Source organism: Pleurodeles waltl, chromosome 6, assembly GCF_031143425.1.
Source record: "Pleurodeles waltl isolate 20211129_DDA chromosome 6, aPleWal1.hap1.20221129, whole genome shotgun sequence".
Classification (NCBI taxonomy): domain Eukaryota; kingdom Metazoa; phylum Chordata; class Amphibia; order Caudata; family Salamandridae; genus Pleurodeles; species Pleurodeles waltl.
The window spans coordinates 968,305,648-968,328,173 of NC_090445.1; the positions used below are offsets into that span (position 1 = coordinate 968,305,648).

The window sequence follows — 22,526 nt, forward strand, 5'->3', positions numbered from 1 at the left end:
AAATGAAATATTACTGCTCGATGGGGACAATACGGGTATTCCAATAAATTGACTGTAAAACACGCGTTAATTTTAAGGAGCAGTAAGAAGAACAAAGACACTGTTTCATAGTAGCTCATTGTTGCCGAAAAATGTGATAACATTTGGCCTATTCTTTTTTCTCCCAGTGAGAATATAAATGGTTCTACAAAAAATCACGCTAGAGGAATCGAAAATAAGCCTTTTCTACGATGGTCGCTTCCTAAACTGTCTGCCATGACAGCCTTAGCAACCACCGCTTCCTTGTTCCTCTTTCTATGTCTACTGCTCTTTGTTTATTGTGGCCACTGAAATGGGTTTTTAAAATAACTCCCATCATGCCTCGCTGTTTCCCATTGGTTTGTTGCTGATTGGACACTTGGGGGGGTAGCGCGGTTTTCAAACCTAGGAGGAGCGCACTCAGAGCAGCGAAAGAAGCTTAAAGCTTCTGATGGTTTGAGTTGTTTTGCACCAGCTGAATAGAAAGTGGGGATACGCCGTGGGAACAACTTGGTTTGTGTCGGAGTGATTGCTAAGGTACGCGGAGTACTTTTTAGGGTCTGGCGGGGATTCATTGAACCAGGATGTGGGTTGGTTGATCTAACGGCGCACTTTAATCAGTCACTCGAGGCAGTGCTTGCTGGCTGAGCACTGGTAAAAGCCCACTAAATTTGGATGACAACTCCATTTACGATGTTAATATTGAGTTTGTTTCCCTGCTGCTGATTTGAGGATAGCAAGGTGTGTCCCGGAGTTCCTTGTGATAACATATTGACCCGTGCTTCTTCAGCTGGGAGTTGGGCGTAGCCGCTGGTTGCATCCGTGATGGGACTATTGGGTGCTGTCTGTAGGAACTGAGTTGAAAAACGGTGGTATGACGCTCTTAGGGCACATTAGCACCATGCTCCCCTAGCAGATAAAACGTATTGTGATTCTAGTTTTAATTAATATACTCCTGGACATCGGAGAACCCCTGCCCCTAAGGCTGATGTGTTTTGACTTATGAGCTATCGGCGGGGTGGATTGCTGTATGTAGTCCTGGTACTCCTCTCTCCTTGTTGCACCCTAATTCCGCATATCACAAGCAGGCATTGTTGACAGAATTCTCACTTTATCATCTTGCAACCTTGGATCTTGTAGGCAGCTATTAACACTTTGATAGTCGTCTGTAAACGAACTGCGCCGTTTGATGTAACTCCTCGATTTATTCCTCACAGGACACACTGTAAAAGGGACAGGCGTCCCATTTCTTTTGCGATCATCCTTGCTGTGCGTTACTAAAATGTAGCTGCATAAGTTTAAAAGAAATTGATGTTTTAGTACCTAGCTTCTATGTGATGGTTGCCTTGAAAATACTCACTTTGTCCTCATTGGCTTTTAAATGAATCCGACGTGTTTATATTTTTAGGGTCTTCGCCATGTCTTTCACAAGCTCGTTCATCAACACAAAGAAAGATGACAAGGGGAAAAACATTCAAGTAGTTGTCAGATGCAGGTATGTGAGATTTTGTTGCTAGATACAGTTTATTTTTACTACAGCGCTGAGGGCATTGTTCAATCTGCGCTTGGGCGCAAAATGCTTCTTTTGTTAGAGCTACCCTTTTCCATTTTTTCACTAAACCGATAACGTATTTGTTTTAACATCATGTGTATGTTGGCACTGAACATATCTGAATTACTATCCGCACAGAAAACACGTTTCAGGTTTACATCGTGTCTGGTTAAGGGTTTGCTGTATTCCATTTTAATGTGTCTTTTATGTTGGTAATTTTTAGTTTGTGTTTTTGTTTTCTTTGTGCGCCATATCTGTGCTGATCACAGTTGAATTGACTTACCGGGACTACGTTGTGCAGCAGCTGGCATATTGCATTTTTACTGAGTAAACTGGATCCAATCACTTTTGCATGACTCTGTAAACTGCTCGTTTTGGGCAGTAATCCCTAAAATGCCATGATGACAAAAGTGTGTTTACTGGCGAGAGACTAAGGCTCCTTATAGGAGAAGTTCTCCGACAACGTAATTTCCTTCCTTCCTTTTTTTTATTTTTATTTTTTATTATTTTTTTTAAATATATTTTTATGGGGCCCTTGGAGCCCCACACCTCTAGTTTATAGATGCCTTCACGAGGATCTGATTAATGTGGTTTTAGCAATACTAATATGTTTATATGAAGGCAGTGAGTTGGGATAATATGGAATGTTGGGTCTGCATGATTCTTCTGGATTCGGTTTTTCGGTATCTTGACTGAAAGTATTACCACGTTATGCTAATGTTGAAGCGTTAACGCTGACCTACACTATCAATCAATGTTTAATTCCTATTCCCCCTCCCCGCTCCCTTTTATAAAAAATAAAATAAACAAAAGTATTTCATTTTAACTAATTCAGCCTTCTGTTTCCTATGTGTAATTGTGACTTGTTTATTCTACTGTAATACCTTGGACTACCCTGTACATACAAGGACTGCCACCCTCGCTCAGATGTCAAGCAGTCCTGACTTATTCCTTATGTAGTTACACCTTAAATTGTTATAACTTGTACTAGTATAGACTATGGTCATCTGCTCCGTCAGAGGCAAGCCTCACTATTCTTACAGTGTCACTGATTATTCATTTGCGTGCTTGTGTTTTACATCTTCACCAGGAAAATGCACTTTTTTAAAGCACTGTGCTGTGTATAATGTTCGGCCGTGCTATGTGGACAATTACATTTGAGGTTCTGTGTGATGGTGTAATGTTTTTGCTGCCTTTTGTAATCTAGTGATGTTTTGAGATATATCCCGATATTTTTTGTGTTGTCAAAGATGCAGTGATGGCATGCAGGAGTGATATATGTGGCAGTCTAAGTTAGTGAGGGCTGTTATGGGTGTGTACAGGGAAGCATCTGGAGTGATTGTGTACTTAATTGAGGAAATATCCTTTACAACACAGTTATAACCAATCAGTGCTTTTACTAAACACAATTTATTATAGGGACGTGGATCCAACTGTCCCTGTACTGATATCTGAATGGCTGCCAACACTTCGACCAGGAAGTGTTGGCAGCCACTTTGGGACTTGGCTTCAGCCGCGTCCCAGAAAAAAAGGGGGACACCTTGACCCCCTAGCTCTGGTACTAGAGTCCCAGACGGGAATTTGCCTTAAATATCAAAGGTTACTGGGATGTTATAGTTATCCCACGTTTTAAATGTACAAAACCATAGAAATAAACTAACTACAAGTAACTATAACTTGTGCCCCTACCATGCACTGCTAATTACCACACAAAGTACGGCACTCATGACATCTTTGGTAACATCGCTAATAATATCAATGTAATATTTGCAGTAAAAATGTTAAACTACATGGCAAGTGCATAAGTTATAGTTATCTTAGGGCATGAGTTAGTTACTTGAGAACTCCAGCTATAACAGTTGAATGTTTAGGGTTTTGTATGTTTAAAATGTGAACCTAATTATAAGGTCCTAACTTTTCTTGGGGTGTGTGTATGTATTTGTGTTGAGTTTAGGGGTGGGTATTGGGCTGAAAGGGTAATTTCAGGGGTAGGTAAGGGTGTTGGGTTTTGAGGGTTTTCTTTAGGGGTGGTAATGGTATTGGGTATAAAGGGCATTCTTAGACTGGTAAGGGTATTTTGGGGTGGTTAAGGGCACAGGGTCATGTGGGTATTTTTACAGTTTAGGGGTATAGAGTGGAATGGATATTGTTGGGATTTAGGGCAAGTTAAGGGTAGAGGGCATAAGATGGGAAGGGTATTTTTAGGTTTTAGGGTGGGTAAGGCTATTGGGTGGGTAAGGGTGTTTTAGGTGGGTAGGGTGGTAAATGTAATTACTAAGGGGGGGGGGGACTCTTCCCTGCAAATTATATAATTTTCAAAATAAAAAAATATGGAAATTCACTGAAATAAAGGTTACAGGGACATAGTTGAGTTCAGATTTAATACACACAAAACCATAGAAATTGAATAGTCATACTTAACTCTAGACACTAATTGTGGTCTAAAGTAACTAACTCGTGCCCCCACCATGCACAGTTTTGTCATCAATCTTATTACAGATGTCAGTTATATTCTAAATGATGTCATAGCTCCCACCAAGCGACAACAAACTCCTTTGTCCAGAGGCTGGGCAACTCAGGACATATGGAGTTGGGTGTCCCCAGGGCCATACATGGCTCATAAACAGGGGGAGGGGGCATGTGGTCCCTCTCCTCTGTTTACGTAGGGCCTGCCCCAGGTAGGTAGTGATTCTTCCCACCCCCCCAACACTTAACATTTGGCCATGCCGCATGGAGGTGGTGGTGGTCCCCAGGTCAGCATATGGTCTGGGAGGGGGACGGCATGCCCCCACCCCATTCCCCTATTACAATTACTGTGGCCGTCGGGAGGTAGTGGTCCCTGGGGCAATTTTGTTTTGGGGTGGGGGAGCTGATGGGGCACTCATATTTAAAAGTCCAAGTCCCGGGGTGGTAGCTGTCCCTGGGGCCTCAAAAGGCATATGGAGGGGGCACATTGGCCAGGCCCAGTAGAGGTTGTGGACACCGGGTCCCATATCGGCTAGTAGAGTGACTAATATATCTCTCAAGTGCCTTGTGATTTGCTGGAAATGGGTATCATGATGTTTGTATGTTATGGTAACCATGATGATGATCTGGCAGTGAAACCATTACTACTTAACTGGTGGGGTTTCCTGGCAGTTTTAGGTAATGCTGAGCATAAAGCTGTTCATTTTGTTGCACAGATTCATAGTCCCTTCTCATGTTGTTCCTTTAAAATGCATACAGTTGTGAAACAGATTAAGGTGCATGATGTGCTGTGCTGTGCAATCTTAAAACTTGTTAGACAGGGAACTAACCGACAGGACAGCCCTGACAGTAACTCAGAAAATGGTAGCTGCTTCATATGGGTTTTAGTTTATTTGCGCAAAGACCTTTTCACTATAACGTCTGGTTAGATGTGAGTTTATTTTTGGTAGTCCCAGGATATTGGCATGTTTAATAGCATTATAGAGCTTTATTTTGGATTGTTAGAGTAAAGAGCCAGGTCATGTGTTGCTGTATTGTTTGAAAGCTTAGGGAAACGTGTCCAGAGATTTGCCAGTGCTACAAAAAAACATTTGACCTAAACTTCCATGAGAAGGGGTTTAGCTGTTGAATGGGCTTGGCTTGGTCTCATTATGTAATTAGATAGTCTTATTTTCTCGTAGGCTATTGCAATAGACAACTGATTCAAAACTTCGCAATCCTGTTGGTGTAGTTTGTCTTTCTTACCTTGTGGGAGGCTGCTTTGTAAAGTCCCCGTTGCTATTGGAATTCTGGTCTGCTCTGGACTGGGCTTGTTTAGCGCCATTTCTACTTGAGGGCTTTTTGCTGTCATCAGATCCTTTTAGTGCAAAGGAAACCACCCGGGGTGTGTAACAACGTCATAGTCTCTGGAAATCTAGCTGTAAAGTGTATGACATTCTGCAAGAAGGGTGACTCTTCCAAAGGAAGAGGCTCCGACCTGAGTCATGCCTTTAAGTCTGAGAAAATGTGATGTATGGGTGGTCGAGTGCTTCTTACTGAATAGTTGGCTGAAAGCTTGTGTGTGTAATGGTTTGAGTGATGGTAGGCAATTTTGAGCGATGAACGAGGAGCCCTTGCAACTATTAGTTGTTCCCCCATGTAAAATGATTATTGCACGCAGTCGATCAGTAAATCGTTTTCTCATGTTAATTGTATTGTACTGTGGTAATAAATTTAATATTCACATTTGCACTGCTGAATAAATGTGTATTTATTAGTTCACTTGCTCATTAATATCGGGTAATTGGACAACATTGAATTAATTGAAAGAGGGTGGTCTGAGGCCCTCAACTCAGAAGTAGACCCAACAATTCAGCAGATTTGCTTTCACTCCTCCAAAGCCTGTCCTGGTACATGTTACACACTTCTCAGTATTGGTGTTTTACAAGAACCCTTGGTTTTGAAAAAAATCTATTGTCCCACTGTGAAACTATTGCTGGTCATGTTCCTTTTACTAGAATCTCATTCTATTCAAACAACCTTCCCCCCCCCCCCCCCCCACACACACTTTTTAAAAATAAATAAATCTGTAACACGATGTATACTGAAAGTGAAGGCACAACGAAACAAGGGTTCATGAAGTAAGAGTGGGTTGGTAGATAATTTTTTTAGATCAAGCATATCCGCACGCAAGCGCTGCTCTTGACATGTGGTATTCTATTCTGTGGGCTTTAATCATGGCCATCACTTTAATTGGTTCCTGGGCCTGCCTTTCATAAATCCCTTGATGTCTATGTTAAATGCTTAGTTTGTCGGTCCCAGCTTGATGCTGGTTTGTTACTGTCGTTATTTGTGGATGTGTTTTTATTTTTTAATTTTTTTTTTATAAATATATAGCACAAACTCGCTACAAAGTTATTGGAGCGCTTTACATGAGCACCGGTTACTTTACACACTTATTTTTTTGTAGCAAGGAGAGATTAAGTGATCTGCCCAGAATCACAGTATGTTGAGCTGGAGCCGAGACTCCAACAATGTTCCCCAGCTCCAAAGTCGGCAGCTCTTGTCCTTAAGTCACATCCTCTCCCCTAGGGTTCTTTGTCTGGTGCTTGTTGGAGCAGTCTGAGAACTAGTTTTAATTTGTATTTTTTGTTGTTGTTTGTTTTTATTTTTAATTTTTATATACAGGTTCTGCCATTTCATAGTACTGAAAAGCAGGTGCCATTCTTAACAAAATCACAATAATCCACCTTGCAGAAATGAAGAGGTGAAAAAGTTATGTCAGGCTGGTAATTCTTGACATTCTTGTTCTGTCAAGACCTCTGCAGTGGGTGCATTAACCAACTAACTTGAGTAGAGCTTAACACTAGGCAATAGCACATCCTGTTGATAACCTCCTGAGGGTCCCCAACCAAGCACACCGGTTAATTTTAGGCAAGGAGATGGCGAAAGGTGTTCTCCAAAATGGTGGAAAAGGAGTTGTGACACTAAACCCACGCACTTCATTGCCTCAAGCTTGATAGCAAAAAATATCTAGCCTCTGGATGTAAATTGGGCCTCCTCAAATAGAGTTCACTTAGAAGAGGCAGCCATTTTTCTAAACCTGTAGCACAAAGATGTTCACACAAGGGAGTGCCACATTGAGAGGAGCAGAGTAAAATACGGCACAAAAGTGGAGAAAACTCTATCACTTTCTTCTCTCAGAATTCACTGGCTTCATGGCTTTCATGACAGTCCCCTCACAGCTACTGCCACCTTGCAGTTGACACTTCTGGAAATGTTAACTAAAACAGCACTTGAATATCACTGCTTCTTATTTGAAGAGGCCCCACCTTGAATACACCTCACAGGCGCAGAGACCTTTCCTATTGGTTTCTGGACTCCTGAGTATAACATCACAGCCAGCCTGTAGGAGGGAGGCAAAAACACTTGCACAGTGGTGGCCTTGTGTCCTTTCGCCTGTAGCGAGATGCCTGGGTGGTATGCTGCGGCACCTGGCATACATCTACTACACTCCAAACCAAAACGCATAGGTAAGATACATTGTCATTTCCAATGGCTCTAGCTCACAAATGTGACACCTATTGCATTGCAAATGCTTGTTCTTAATTTGTTTTTCACCATTTCCTAGAACAAGATTGTGTGATTTGTTTAAAAAAGAAAAAAAAAATGTTTGCAGCATTCTTGCTTGAATTGGCCTGACCATGTTGTAAAAGTGGGACAAAGGTCAGTGTCTAGAATGTTCTGTTAGAGTTTATAGCACTTACAGTAACTAACAGTAGATTCTGTGTCTTGAAGTGGGCTACACGAGCCCCTCTTCTGCTCTTGCGGGGCTACTGCTTTTCGGATCTCAGCCCATAACTCCTTTCAAGATTAGCGTAGGGGCTAACGCATTGATTGAGTTCTTGAAAGTTTTCAAGAGGATCATGTTTTAACTTTCATACTTTGTCAGTGTTATTGGGAAATTTGTCATCTGGTTGACCAAGCTGCACTCTGACTACTCTCTTTGGCTGAGCAAACTTGGGTGCAACTTTAAACATCTGGTCCTGATCTATGGTGCTTTACATCGGGCAGTTGGTGATGATGTGAAGATTCTGGGCTACCAACTTCTCTCACAAGCTTTTCAGCTGTTGTGGTCCTGTGCTCTGAACAGGGTAGTAGCTCCCAAACTTTATCAACCTGTGACTCCCTTGACCTATTGGCCATTAGACGCCACTCCCCATTATATAACTTTTTTTGGCAAGTGGGAGGATGCGTTAAAGCGCCAATGCATGCCAGCAGGAGTGGAGTGAACGTAGAGTAGTATAGTTATCAATTAATTTGCCATGGAGTTCAATGCAAGCACTCAAGTGAACATGGATAAATGTACCTAAAAAGCCAATGAACCAAACTAGCACTATGTAAGTAATGATGAAATGTTGTTTTATATAAAGTTCAGCCTCCATAATTTTCAGCAGAAATGTGTTGGGTAAAGCTGGCCAAAAAGTGTGTTGCGCTACTGTGCAGAAGTCCAGAGTCAACCAGTACATAACCTACATTTCCTGTAGGGTGCTTTATGGACAACCTGCATGCTGGAGGTCGAAGTTCTGTGTCTTCTGACTCAATGGACCAAGAAATGGAATCCATAAAGTTAATGTGTCACTGAGATACATATGGGTTACAAATAAACCAAGTGCTTCCAAGTCAAAGTACAAATGCTAGTGTGTATTATAGATGCTGGGGGAATGTGTTTAATCATGTCATACAGTAATTGGTGGTCTGTGGGTAGTAGTCTGTATTTCTCACCCAGTTAGTCACAATGAACTGTGGCTTTTTAGGCCTGGTGCTACTAAATATCACACCAGGTGTAGGAAGTTGGCTCTGTATATACTATTTCAAAGTACGAAATAATGTGCACAGAGTCCAAGGTTTCCCCTTAGAGGTAAGATAGTGGCAAAGAGATAATTCTAATGCTCTATTTTGTGGTAGTGTGGTCGAGCAGTAGGCTTATCCGAGGGTAGTGTTAAGCATTTGTTGTACACACACAGGCAATAAATGGGGAACACGCACACATACTCAAAGACAATTCCAGGCCAATAGGTTTTTATATAGAAAAATATAGTTTCTTAGTTTATTTTAAGAACCACAGGTTCAAGATTTACAAGTAATACTTCAAATGAAAGGTATTTCACTCAGGTGTCTTAGGAACTTTGAATCAACACAACACAATCATGTACAGTTTTAGCAAAAATGGCAATAAGCTATTTTAAAACTAGACACTGCAATTTTCAACAGTTTCTGGGGGAAGTAAGTATTGGTTAGTTTTGCAGGTAAGTAAAACACCTACAGGGTTCAAAGTTGGGTCCAAGGTAGCCCACCGTTGGGGGTTCAGGGCAACCCCAAAGTTACCACACCAGCAGCTCAGGGCCGGTCAGGTGCAGAGGTCAAAGTGGTGCCCAAAACGCATAGGCTTCAATGGAGAAGGGGGTGCCCCGGTTCCAGTCTGCCAGCAGGTAAGTACCCGTGACTTCAGAGGGCGGACCAGGGGGGTTTTGTAGGGCACGGGGGGGCACAAGTCAGCACAAAAAGTACACCCTCAGCGGCGGCCAGGGGCAGAGTACAAACAGGCGCCCGGTTTGTAATTGGTTTCAATGGGAGACCCAGGGGTCTCTTCAGCGAAGCAGGCAAGGGGGGGGGGGGGGGGGGGGGGCTCCTCGGGGTAGCCACCACCTGGGCAAGGGAGAGGGCCACCTGGGGGTCGCTTCTGCACTGGAGGTCGGATCCTTTAGGTCCTGGGGGCTGCGGGTGCAGTGTCTTTACCAGGCGTCGGGTTCTTTGAAGCAGGTAGTTGTGGTCCGGGGGAGCCTCTAGATTCCACTCTGGCTACTCACAGGGTCGCAGTTGCCGGGGAGTCCTCCCTGTAGTGTTTTCTCCGCAGTGTCTGCTCTTTCTGCCGTTTCTCGAGCCGGGGGTGTCGGGTGCAGACTGGAAAGTCTTGCGCTTCCGGCGGGAAACGTGCAGTGCTTTAAAAGTTGTTTCTTTGTTGCAAGTTTGTCTTTGTGGAACAGGGCCTCTGTCCTCTGGAGTTCTTGGTCCTTTTTAGATGCAGGGTAGTCCTCTGAGGCTTCAGAGGTCGCTGGACCCTGGGGGGATGCATCGCTGTTGCAGTTTTTCTCGAAGTGGGGAGGCAGGCCGGTAGGGCTGGGGCCAAAGCAGTTGGTGTCTCCGTCTTCTCTGCAGGGCTTCAGGTCAGCAGTCCTTCTTCGTCTTCAAGTTGCAGGAATCTATCTTCCTCGGTTCTGGGGGCCCCTAAATACTCAATTTAGGGGTGAGTTTAGGTCTGGGGGTTAGTAGCCAATGGCTACTAGCCCTGAGGGTGGCTACACCCTCTTTGTGCCTCCTCGCTGAGGGGAGGGGGGCACATCCCTAATCCTATTGGGGGGAATCCTCCATCTGCAAGATGGAGGGTTTCTAAAAGTCAGTCACCTCAGCTCAGGACACCTTAGGGGTTGTCCTGACTGGCCAGTGACTCCTTGTTTTTCTCATTATCTCTTCCGGCCTTGCTGCCAAAATTGGAGCCGTGGCCGGAGGGGGCGGGCATCTCCACTAGCTGGGATGCCCTGTGGCGCTGTAACAAAGGGGGTGACCCTTTGAGGCTCACCGCCAGGTGTTACAGTTCCTGCAGGGGGAAGGTGAGAAGCACCTCCACCCAGTACAGGCTTTGTTAGTAGCCACAGAGCGACAAAGGCACTCTCCCCATGTGGCCAGCAACATGTCTGGTGTGTGGCAGGCTGGCAAAACTAGTCAGCCCACACTGGAAGTCGGGTATGTTTTCATGGGGCATCTCTAAGATGCCCTCTGGGTGTATTTCACAATAAAATGTACACTGGCATCAGTGTGCGTTTATTGTGCTGAGAAGCTTCCCAGTTTTCAGTGTAGCCATTATGGTGCTGTGCAGTTCGTGTATGACAGACTCCCAGACCATATACTCTTATGGCTACCCTGCACTTACAATGTCTAAGATTTTGCTTTGACACTGTAGAGGCATAGTGCTCATGCACCCATGCCCTCACCTATGGTGTAGTGCACCCTGCATTAGGGCTGTAAGGCATGCTAGAGGGGTGACTTATCTATGCGGTGGGTAGTGTGAGGTTGGCATGGCACCCTGAGGGGAGTGCCATGTCGACTTAGTTATTTTCTCCCCACCAGCACACACAAGCTGGCAAGCAGTGTGTCTGTGCTGAGTGAGGGGTCCCCAGGGTGGCATAAGACATGCTGCATCCCTTAGAGACCTTCCCTGGCATCAGGGCCCTTGGTACCAGGGATACCAGTTACAAGGGACTTACCTGGATGCCAGGGTGTGCCAATTGTGGAGACAAAGGTATAGTTTTAGGGAAAGAACACCGGTGCTGGGGCCTGGTTAGCAGGCCTCAGCACACTTTCAAATCATAACTTGGCATCAGCAAAGGCAAAAAGTCAGGGGGTAACCATGCCAAGGAGGCATTTCCTTTCACCAGGTGAAATTAGTTTTTGAGAGCAACCTTCTGTCTACTACATGGCTTCAGGGCAAAGAGTTTAGCAGGGAGTGTCTGCTCTTTCTAACGTTTCAACCCCAAATCTCTCAACATGCACGGCTGCCAATTAAAACAACTATGCAGTCTGTGGCGGGAATTAATTGACTCTAAGATAAAATCGCCTTCATTGGTGCATGTCTTAGTACGTGCATCACACCCTGAATCTGCAACATGCATTCTTTAGGCGTTTGCTGGAATCTCCCATCCATCTACAACTGAGGCATCCAAACGCTCCCCTTTGGCCCATGAGGCCTGCATGCAAGCTTTAGTGACCCAATAGACTCTGCAGGGAACAGTCCTTCACTGACAGCAGACGAAGAAGCTTTTATTCATCCAACAACGAAGATAAGCAATTTGGTGTGCAGCAGAAGTCAAAATGACTAGAAAACACCAGCCATAATCTGTGGATGTGAGCATTGCAACCATTCTACTTTCTATCAGTGTCCATTCAGGCCAATTGGTTTAAAGTTAGCTGTACATTATTATTTACAGCATCTGTTTGCAGTGACCCTGGCTAGTTTAGATGGCTCACAGATTGAGAACAGCTGTTCTAAGCACAGGAGACTAAAGACACCAATGTGGCAAACTTAACTGCACACCATAACCTGTCACATTAATTACAACTTAATCTAGTCTGGCTTAATATAACAACTTGTTTGATAACTTGAAGTATCAACTTAAGTTGCACGGTTCAGGTATTAGCACAGTTGAAGGGTCCGCATGTAACCCTGTGCTCACCAATGGTGAGACCAAGCCTATCCACACTAAAAAGACAGATTCTTGTTTTTACTGCCCGATTACATAAAACACATGTCCTGCCCATCAAATATGCTGCACCCTGCCCTAGGGCTTGGTACGCCTGCCATAGGTGGTGTCTTATACACATTGCATTGGGACGTTTGAGTTTGCCATTGCTTTAAATGTCAGTCATGCTAGCACTTTAAAACGGCTCTTCCAGTCTGCAATGGCAGAATAGGGTACTCGTTTTACCTGTGTCACAAGCAGGGTGCCACAACCAGTGCTGCAGTCCCTTGAGTAACTCTAACTTGCAAACCTTGGGTACCATATAATAGGGCTTAGAGGTAAGCTAGCCTATGCCAATTGGGTACAGCCAATGTAATAACATACACGTTTTGGATTCAGGGCACTGAAGTCTCGTTAGCAGGTTTCAATTCACTCTGAGTCAAAAAAACAGCAGCTTCAGCCCAAAACTTGGGGGTGGCCATACAAAGAGGCACTTCGTTGTTATTTTTCTGGAATTTCTGCCTTGACAAGTTTGGAAATTAGGGTGATAAATTCTGGGCTATTTCCCCTAAGCAGAATTTGTCACCAGCCAGGGTTGTACTGGCGCAATTGTATTCTTTTTCATTTAACTAGACCACCCCACTGAAGTCTCCCAAGTCAACTTCTTCCTCAGAGGCTTGTAAGAAACCTTGCTTCAACAGCTGTTGGGTTTCCAAGTCACTCCTTACCCTGTCCTTTGACTCATCACACTCGAGAGTAGATGATCAGATTTACCACTAAGACATTCTCCTAAACTGTTGCATAGTCTTTATATCTCTGCTCAATTTTGCTCTGCAAAAACGTGCAATGATTCTTCACTACAGTACAGCTGGCTCCTGAGATTCTAGTGAAAACAACCAGGCGGTGTCAACTTTCAAGCTGCTCACCTACTTGGGAAGTTGCGTCTGATTTGGCTCACCAGGGTGGCATGGTATAGCCTCTCAGAATCGGAGATGAAAATTTCCTAAAAGACTGCAAAAAGATCCCTAATACAAGTTTTATTTTTAATACTTCACCTAACTGGGAATGTCCTATTAAGAGTATGTGTGTGTGTGGTTTTTGAAGCACTGGCCAGGACCCAGTGGCTTTCTGGTATGAAACCATACATAAATAATTGTAGAAACAGCTGTGAGCATTATCACTGTAGGCTTCAAGATTTTATTCCCCTCTCCCCCCCTCCCAATTATATCCTTTGTTTAACTGTAAACCTATTTTATTCAGTGGTTATCATGATTTAAATATCTTGATACTTTTCTTGGCCATTCAGTGAGCTCCGTGCTGCTTTCATGTCTATCAATTCAACCTTAACTACTTTGGTTTGACTATATTTCTCAGTGCTGGTGTCTTGCATCCTTGCGTCTCTCGCTGATTAAATCATTTAGATAATTGCTACAAAAAAGCAAGGACTCGGAGATCCTCTGCGCAGCTGAAGCTGCGTGTTGTGGACCTCATAAAGCATCTCTTCCACTGACCACTTCCTATTGGTGGCAAATGTTACTTTTAATACATTATTTCATATAGTCAAGATTGCTTTTAAATCATGAGTTCAAAGTGTTTGCGCTGTAGGCATTGGTGTTCTATAGAATTTCTTTTCTTGGTATCTTAACTCTGGATTTTTACCCCTCCCTTAGGCCTTTTAATCTGCAGGAGCGGAAAGCTGGCTCTTACTCTGTGATAGATTGTGAGCCATCGCGAAAAGAAATTGCTGTACGAAGTGGGGGAATTAATGAGAAAATTGGCAAAAAGACCTATACTTTCGATATGGTAATATATATATTTTGTGTGTTCTGTATGTATTCTTGCATAGTCTTTTAGTTTGCCCTTGTGCTCTGGTTTATACTTGTGAAATGATATTTATTGTATTTTGTACATCATGCTATGATAAAGCTTGTTTCTGAGAGAATCATGCATGTTTTTTTTTTTTAATTTTTTTTTTAACTTTCTTAAATATATACACACAGAACCTCCTAATTGTCTACTTTTTTTGTATTGTTAGTCATTTGTGCTTTCATCTCTTCTAAGTTTAAGTAATGTGTTCCAGCCTGAACAGGTAATTGCTAAATCCTATATTTTTCTAGTCTTAAAACCTTTAAAATCTGTAGTCATCATGAGGTGAACCACATGCAGCTGCATTCTTGTAGTCTGCTTGAGGTTTCATATTCAGAATATGCTTATAACTCTAGCAGTTGGAATCACAAAATGACCAGAGGCAAATCTAGTAAGCTGGTCTTGGACACCCAATGCATGCCTGGTCACCTGCCTTGACTAGAGCACTGCAAACATGAAAGTCCCTGGTTCACTCAAGATGTTTCATGGCCCATGTTCCAAAGAAGACTGATTGTCCTACCTCCGCATCACATGAATTTTTTCCCTTTGAGAACTTTGTCCCTACGCTGCCTCATCCATAGCAGGTGCTTGGCTCGTGATGACAGCAAGTCCAGTCAAACGCTCAGCATTGTCCCAGAGAACTAACCTACAATCTCTTTCCTCACTGAATATTGAACAGTTTAACCATCCCACCTGCTGAACTTGGGGCAGCTGTTCTAGAGACTTCAAGCTCTATATTTATAAAGGGCTTAGTAATCGCTAGTAAGATGCTACTCGAGGTGCTGTCAGGAGAGATTTCTTTACTACCAATGAATTTTAATTGCAGGCTTGCAACTGAAGCTGTACGCTCCCAAACCTTTGTTGCTGAGCATTCAAATAATGTTTTTACTACGAAGGTTTGGCCTTGTGAGTTTATCACAACAACAAAAAAACACACACATAGATATTACAAATGGAACTCAAGCCGTAACAGCAATACCATGAGGTACTTTTTCAGGAGGCAATTTTTTTTTCCTCCAGAAATCTGTTCATTATTATTTTGTTCAGCATACTGTAACATTTTGACTTATATCAACATTAGGATAACAAATTTGTGCAATTACAGGTTAATTGAATACGCACATCAGAAGAAGGTAGGCGTCAAACCAGTTGATAACTAGACCTTCAGTTAGAGTATTTAACCATAGTTTGCTAGAACCCACATAACTCAGGATTAACGGACATACGAAGTCCAAAGAGAGGGTTCATATATTAGTCTTTGAAGCCTACAAACAATTAGAAGGACAACAAATAACTCCACATCTCTGCAAACCATACCTGAGGATCAGCGTGTTCATACAATTTTTTGCTCGCAGGTAGATATAGCTTAAGCAAATCACAGATAATAAAAACATGAACAACCGCTGGAGTACTATTTATACAGTCAATAGATTGCAATTAAAGCGCATCGCCGTAGGTGTGGGAACCCCCCTGTATTATCCATTCGCACCAGTGTAGGACAGGAGTACATGCAAGCCACAAACACCTGCCGCCCTGATAACATCCAGCCCCATCCCCAAAATTGAGACCGGACCGGCCACCCAGACACCAGCCCCAGGGCATTCCCCTGGGAGATCTAAACTTGGGGTGGAAAAGCTCTTTGCATGCCAAAGGAAATTACCAAAAATATACTTCGGCTATTTCTGAGCTGCACCTACATTTCTTTAAGTCTTTTGTGCAGTCAAATCAACACGGCTACTAATAAACTGTGAATTTATCTCCTATTTAGGCTTCGTGCTACAGCTGAGGGAGTATTGCCTTTTGAAGGAATCCTTCTAGGTCCTTAAGAGAAGGGTCCACATCCTGTTGTTCTTGCTGCCAAAAATGTGGCAATTATGCTTGTAGATGACTTTAAGATTTGCTAGAAAATTATGGGTTTCTCAATTCTTGTGGAAGCTGGTGCCCACTGTGCCTGGGGAACTGAATCTATTATGACTGTTGCTCTGGAAGGCTTAGTATGAACAGGGTTTGCTTATAACCTCTTGATTAGTCATCTGCCTGAAGCGCGGGGGGTATGTTCTGCTTAGATGGGCACCTAGATAAATCCTGGTTTATTATTAATCTTTCGCCTTTGCTGGCATTCTGCATGATTACATTGTGCACATGTTCTGTACTAAAGCTTTTCTCTCTGTTTTGAAGAAGTTACGACTTGTCTAAAAATCTTACTATACTAATGGCATGCGGGCTTGAGGCAAGCCCATCCTATCTTGGGAGTCCATCTGTCTTTCCTCTGGCTGCCTGGTTCCCAGTGTATTATCTGTAGAGGTTTTTGTAGCCCATTGGACATTATGCCGAGGAGTCTTCCGACAGCCCCCCCCCCCCTCCTCCTTTTTTTTTTTTTTTTTTTCTTTTCTTTAGAATGTTAGATGCTCTCTTCACCAGGTATATTCATTATGTCGCAGAACATTATATGCAAGTTCCTTAGTTAAATTGCTTTTAATGCGTTGGCTGGGCTCTGTGTCCTGGACTAAGGAATCCTTTTCCCTTTCCCTTCTAGCTAGGTTACAATACCTCCTCTAAAGCTTCCAAAATACTTAATTTGTGGCTTTACCTGGTCGGGGTTTCTTTGTATTGTTAACAAGTGGCATGTGTTGTCAATTGTGCTTTACAAATGTCCAGTCTACCTCGCAACCAGGCACTCTTATTTCTAAGTGTCTGCAAAACTTTGCAAATGTCAGCCTGTTTAGTTCTTTCGTCTACTAGAATGTTCAGTTGGAGGGTGAAGACTTGAACTGTTTTAAATTATTCAAGGGTCCCATGTCCATGAGGCTACTACAACTTTAGGATTACTTGTATTTAGTTTTAGAATAGGTGTGACGATTGGGCCAAACTCCCCATCACAATTGATGATTCAGCTCCTCAAGTAGGAAGTGCAGCCTCAATTGATGGAAAATCATACATGGCTGGTGCCACTGAAGAAACAGCATCAACTAATCCATTACTGGCCTTAATTGGCCACAAGTTGTTTGGGAGCAGGATTGCAATTTCTGAAGCAATCTTAAATAAAAGCATTGGCTGGGTTATGATATATTGAAAATGTGGAACAGTAGAGTTTTGCCGAATGGGAGTGCAGGTTTTAGTACTTTGAATCGTGTACTGTGTTCTACTTTTCTTTGTAAGGGTGTGAGTACTAATGCACATGATGTTCTCTAAAATGGATTGCAATGTGCTTGTATAATTTCTACTTGATTTACATACTGACTATACCATGGCTGAATTTCATGTAGGCACTTGCCGACTTGATCACTAAAAAGACTAACACTTTCTTGTGTTGAAAGAGCCCATTTATAAACTTAAGTTTTGCTAATATTATAACTAGTTTATCTTAACAGTCTATCTTTGTCTACATAAAATATATATATATATTTTGTCTGGAAACAGGTTTTTGGTCCTTCTGCAAAACAAATTGAAGTGTACAGAAATGTGGTGTGTCCAATTTTGGATGAAGTTATCTTGGGCTACAACTGCACCGTTTTTGCGTAAGTAACATGACAAAATTTGGACGTTATGGCATGTGCTCCCCATGTGAGCCAGTGGTTGTGAATGCACTCAAGGTAGATGGGCTTAACAAGTATTGGAATACCCACTTGCCTGCTAACCAATACCTAGTAGGTACGGATTCCAGGCTGTTGGTAAAGTCCACATCTTTATTGCCGTGGAACTGAAATGAAACACTGAACATGGATATTTCTGAAATGTTTGTGCAGCTTTGCGTATAAAACAAAGTATGGGTACAGAAGAAATTTTGGTATGAATGACCCACATCTACATTAAAACGTATTCTCTCCATTGTCTAGTCAACAGACTATAGAATCTTGCTAAAAAAAAAAAAATTTACTGTAGTGGATGTGTCTGTACATACGGGGATGTAGGACTGGTTTGTTATAACTAAACTTTCTCAACTTAAAACCACAATTGTTGTCCATATCTTGCAAGGTACGCCCTCCATTTTGACATCTTGATTAATTTGGAGATCGCACAGATGAATTAGCTCTGTTCCTTTAAGGGATGTACACTCCAGTTTACCAACATCCTTATTTTCGGTAGTTTAAAAAAAATCCTATGCCATATTGTGCCTGAATTTTCATTAGTTAACTAGAACAATTCTTATACTTATGTTTTTAGACTAGTATAAGAGTAGATCAGAGATTCCCAACTTAATAGCTCAGTTAGAACACTGCCTTGTTTTTGTTGTTGCATCATACAGGCTGCTTGAAATGCAGAATATACCAACTTTATCAAAGTTGTTCTTGCAGCATAAAATAAATATATTGACTTGTGTTTTTTATCTTTGTCATTTGTTTCAAGAATGTTGCCTGTAACTTCTCATAAAATGTTAGGAAGAAGTAGACTTCGAAAACTGGGCTGTTACTAATGTGTGGAATTGTTGCAACCTCAATGGTAACATGGTCCTTTAGCCTTTTAAAAATTGAAGCGTACAATGTTATAAATATTAACATTGAGCACTGAGGTTAATGTTACAAGGTGCAAAGACTGACTTACTGAACAGCAAATTAAATTTTTACATGCAAAAAAATGTATTCAGATTACAAGCCCACACTATGACTTGGCCTTGGGTGCCACATTGCTAATTTACAGTCCATGAGCTAGGTTTTTACAACACTTGCGAAAGCTTGGCTGCATCCCATATCAGGTATTTGGCTTTTACACAGCCTGTATAGTGGTGTGCATGGGCTAAATTGACTTGGGTTAGTGTTAGTGGGGTGTTTCTTATGGTGGTTAGCTTCAATGTATCCCAGAACACACTAATTAAAATGCATTTGTTCTCTATTACACAATTGTTTTTTTTGTGATTGAAGCAGAAGTTATGCTTCTGCTCAATTTAGATATTGGGGGGGTATATTAAATGCCCCGCATAATTGGGATTTGTGGTTCTGTTATTTTTAAAAACATTTTTTATAGCACAACAAGAAATATGAATATTGTGACGTTTGGAATGTTGCTCGTATTTGCAATTCATTAATTACATGTTTGCCCATTGATCAGGAACTAACTTTTGCAACTCCAAATGTCAGTTACATTAGGATGTATTTGGTTCTCAAGATCTGCATGTGGTGTTGAATGGTAGTCCTTTCTGTTGCATGTGATATAAACATGCATATGTTGCCCATGTCGTGTAAGTGTTTAACAGTGCTCTAATTTACCTCAAGGTATGGTCAGACTGGCACTGGAAAGACATTTACAATGGAAGGGGAAAGGTCACCTGATGGAGAATTCACCTGGGATGAGGTGAGATTCTGTATGCAAGTTATCTGCTAAATTGGTCTCACTGGTATAGTTGTTCACCTATAATAAATACTAACATCATATATTCCAACAACTAATTCTTAGCAGGACTGCTTCTCAATGCCTTACTGTCCGTTCAGTACTTCATATAGCTGGCTTGCTGTACTGTTAATGTGGTAACACAACTCTGCTAAGCAAGGTTGCCCCATTTTTGTTGTATAAAACCTACATGTATTAGCAGGGCCAACAGACCGTTTCTGTAACTTGCCAGTTTGTTTAATCCAGGGAGGCAACAGACCTCGATGAGACAAGCACCCTATTTTGAGTTGTGTTCAAGTACAGTGAAGGGGAACCATTTCTGTGCACTGGTGAGAATTTCCTATAGATTAGCAAAACATGTTCCACTATTTCTATTCCATTTCTACAAGGTCATTTTGCTCTATTTGTGCTATATAAACCATTAATTCTCAAAACCTTGAAGAGGGAAAGGTCTGAGGTCCTAAACTTTGACTTTCAATTACATGATGAGAGTTTAGATGCATGTTTACCAGCCTTTCTAACCTGTTGATAGAGATGAGATTTGTTGGAAAGTGCCACCTTTTAACATGGTCACCCCCATCTTTTGCCTGATCTAATGCAATGTTGACAGAAGTGCCAGCTCTCCTTTCCCTAAAACTGTACAGTTGTTCCCCAATTGGCGCAACCTTTAGCATTGTCTAAGTCTCAAGTAAATGGTAGCCCTGGTATCTAGGGCATGAGAACTAAGGAGGGTCTGAAGGGTTACAGCATGTATTGTGCCACCCTAAGGGAGCCCTCACCAAACATGCAGACTGCCATGGCAGGCTGCGTGACTTGGTGCAGAGAAAAGTGAAAACGCAACATGGCACACATCCTGTGTGCGATCCCTGCAGACACTGCTTGCGGTATATGTAAGCTTCCCCTAAAGCAGGCTTTACAGTCTTCAGGCATGGTGCATTATCTCATGTGTGGAAATATCTGCATGAGCAGATGTGCCCCTGCTACGTCTGAATCATCATAGACCTTACAAGTGAATGTGGAAGCCATTCTAAGTTATGTACTAGGCACTGGTCTACATGAGTGTCTCATATACATAATGGCTTCACTGAAAGTTTGCAATAATAAACCCACACTGATTCCAGTGATGGATTTATTAATACATGCACCCAGACGGTACCTTAAAGATACCCCCCTGAAACCTACTAGTCCTCTAGTTTGCTGGATGCCTGGTACAGTCCGGCCTGCCACCACAGACTGGTTTCTGATCCCTCTGCAGGTGAGACCCCACAGTTTGCCTGCTCCGGAGGAGGTTGTTCACACCACCTCTAGCAGGTTGACTAGATGATTTAGCATACCAAGGCAAAGTCCCTGCTGCCTTTGATATGCAACCCTGGCTTCCCTTGCTCCTGGGAAATGCCACCCCCTGCCCTAAGGCTGATTTTTCAGCAGGACAGGTGGGAAATTAGACAGCCTTGTTACACTCCCAGGCTAGTCTCATTCCGAGGGTGTAGGACACCTGAACACGAAAATAGGAATCCCACCATCTAGTGGGGTGTAATTAGGCACTCTAAGACAACGTTATGTCCACATTCTACGGGAAGTGGTCATATAGGGGATGTGGTGGCCCCAAGGGTAAGTAGCCCATCGGCTATTAACCTTCACTTCCTCTAACGCCCCCTGCCTGCTGTCCTTGGCAATTGCGCAACTGCACTGCCTCAAAGCCTGGGAGGACTGCTAGCACTTTAAGGAAACACCAGCAGCTCCAGTAGAGTAGCAGAGCTACTCACCTGCAGGCACCCAAGAAGAGCTGTTATAGCGCCAGACCATGGAAAACCAGATACCAAAAGGTACCACTGCAACCAAGCCCCCCTAGCTCCATGCCACACTCTCTCATAGTATTCACACACAATTCCCCCCCCCCCCCCCCCCCCCCATCCAAATTGAGGATTTTGGACTCTCCGCAGAGGAGTACAGGAATAAGTTTAGAGATTCATAAAACCTAGTCAGACCTGGCTAGATTTTGCTGACTTATCTGTCAAGATTTTAGGTGGATGGTAACAAGGTGCAGGTCTGTGAAGGGCTCTACGATTTGATTATGAAGGATCACATATTAGCCAACTGTGCATCAGAAAAATTATATCAGCATCTAGTAGACACATCACACTCTAGTCCCAGAGAACTGGCTAAGGTTACTGATGAATGGTTTAGGACTTGAATTCCCAAGAAAGAGGGTGTGGTGGGGGTGGGGGGGTTTAAATCCAGAGAAGGGAAATGGAGCTGGGGTAAATCCTCCAAAGAAATTTCTTCAGAGACCCAGGCCTCTAAAGAAAGAGGCTAGGTAATGGGACTCTGCATCGGTCTCATCAAGTGCCAGGTGTCTATCCCTACACTAGACTGAAAACAGCTCCCAGAGCAGAAAGCCCCTATACTTTTTGTTGAATCTCTTCATTCTACAAGCCCTCTTAAAGGCTGAGACCCATTTGGTGATATCATTACCTTCCTCCTGTTTAAATTGTTGCCGCAACCAGAGAGCGGTTTTAGGCCAATCTTATTCCTTTCTTTTTCTGTAGCTAAGAGCCTAGATTATAATTCTGTCCTCTTAGCTCGTTTGTGCGGATCAGCATCTTCACTGTCTCCATCCACTGTGGTACTGTCTATAGTGTTACCAGTGGTGTTACTATCAGAGGGAGTGCAGAGGAAATCCTCATCCTCCTCTTACCAAATGGGCATTTATTTTTCTGTCATGGCCCTATTATGTTTTGATAGCAACTGCTGCAGATGGGGTGTTGTGATCTTGGGGCCAATGGCAGTTTTCCCTGCTTGACAGAGTATCTTAAGTTGGGCAACCTTAATGGTTTTTTAAAAGGGTGTGGGTGGGGTGTGGTGTATCCGCTGCTAGATCCCACAGAAGCCAGTTCCCTATCCCACCGAGCTGTCAGGTGAGAGCAAAAGGTGTGGTTTTGGGTACTTAAAGCTGTCAGTAGCCTCTGCTGGGTGCTGGCTCTTATGGCTGCACTGTCCTTAGCATGATTGTCTGGCCCCAG

At 42.9% G+C, this 22,526-nt stretch overlaps 1 protein-coding gene across 2 annotated transcripts in view; it reads left to right on the forward strand.

The window, feature by feature from the left end:
- Positions 1-379: 379 nt before the first annotated feature.
- Positions 380-22,526, forward strand: part of KIF11 (kinesin family member 11) — a 135,057-nt gene continuing 112,910 nt past the window's right edge. The window contains exons 1-5 of one of the 2 annotated variants that reach the window (XM_069239811.1): positions 380-555; positions 1,427-1,513; positions 13,983-14,115; positions 17,599-17,696; positions 19,389-19,467. In XM_069239811.1, the coding sequence (XP_069095912.1) occupies positions 1,437-1,513; positions 13,983-14,115; positions 17,599-17,696; positions 19,389-19,467 (387 nt within the window). In that variant the 5' untranslated portion in view covers positions 380-555; positions 1,427-1,436. Of the gene's footprint in view, positions 556-624; positions 760-1,426; positions 1,514-13,982; positions 14,116-17,598; positions 17,697-19,388; positions 19,468-22,526 lie in introns of those variants that run through there. The other variant, XM_069239812.1, reaches the window with a different exon arrangement.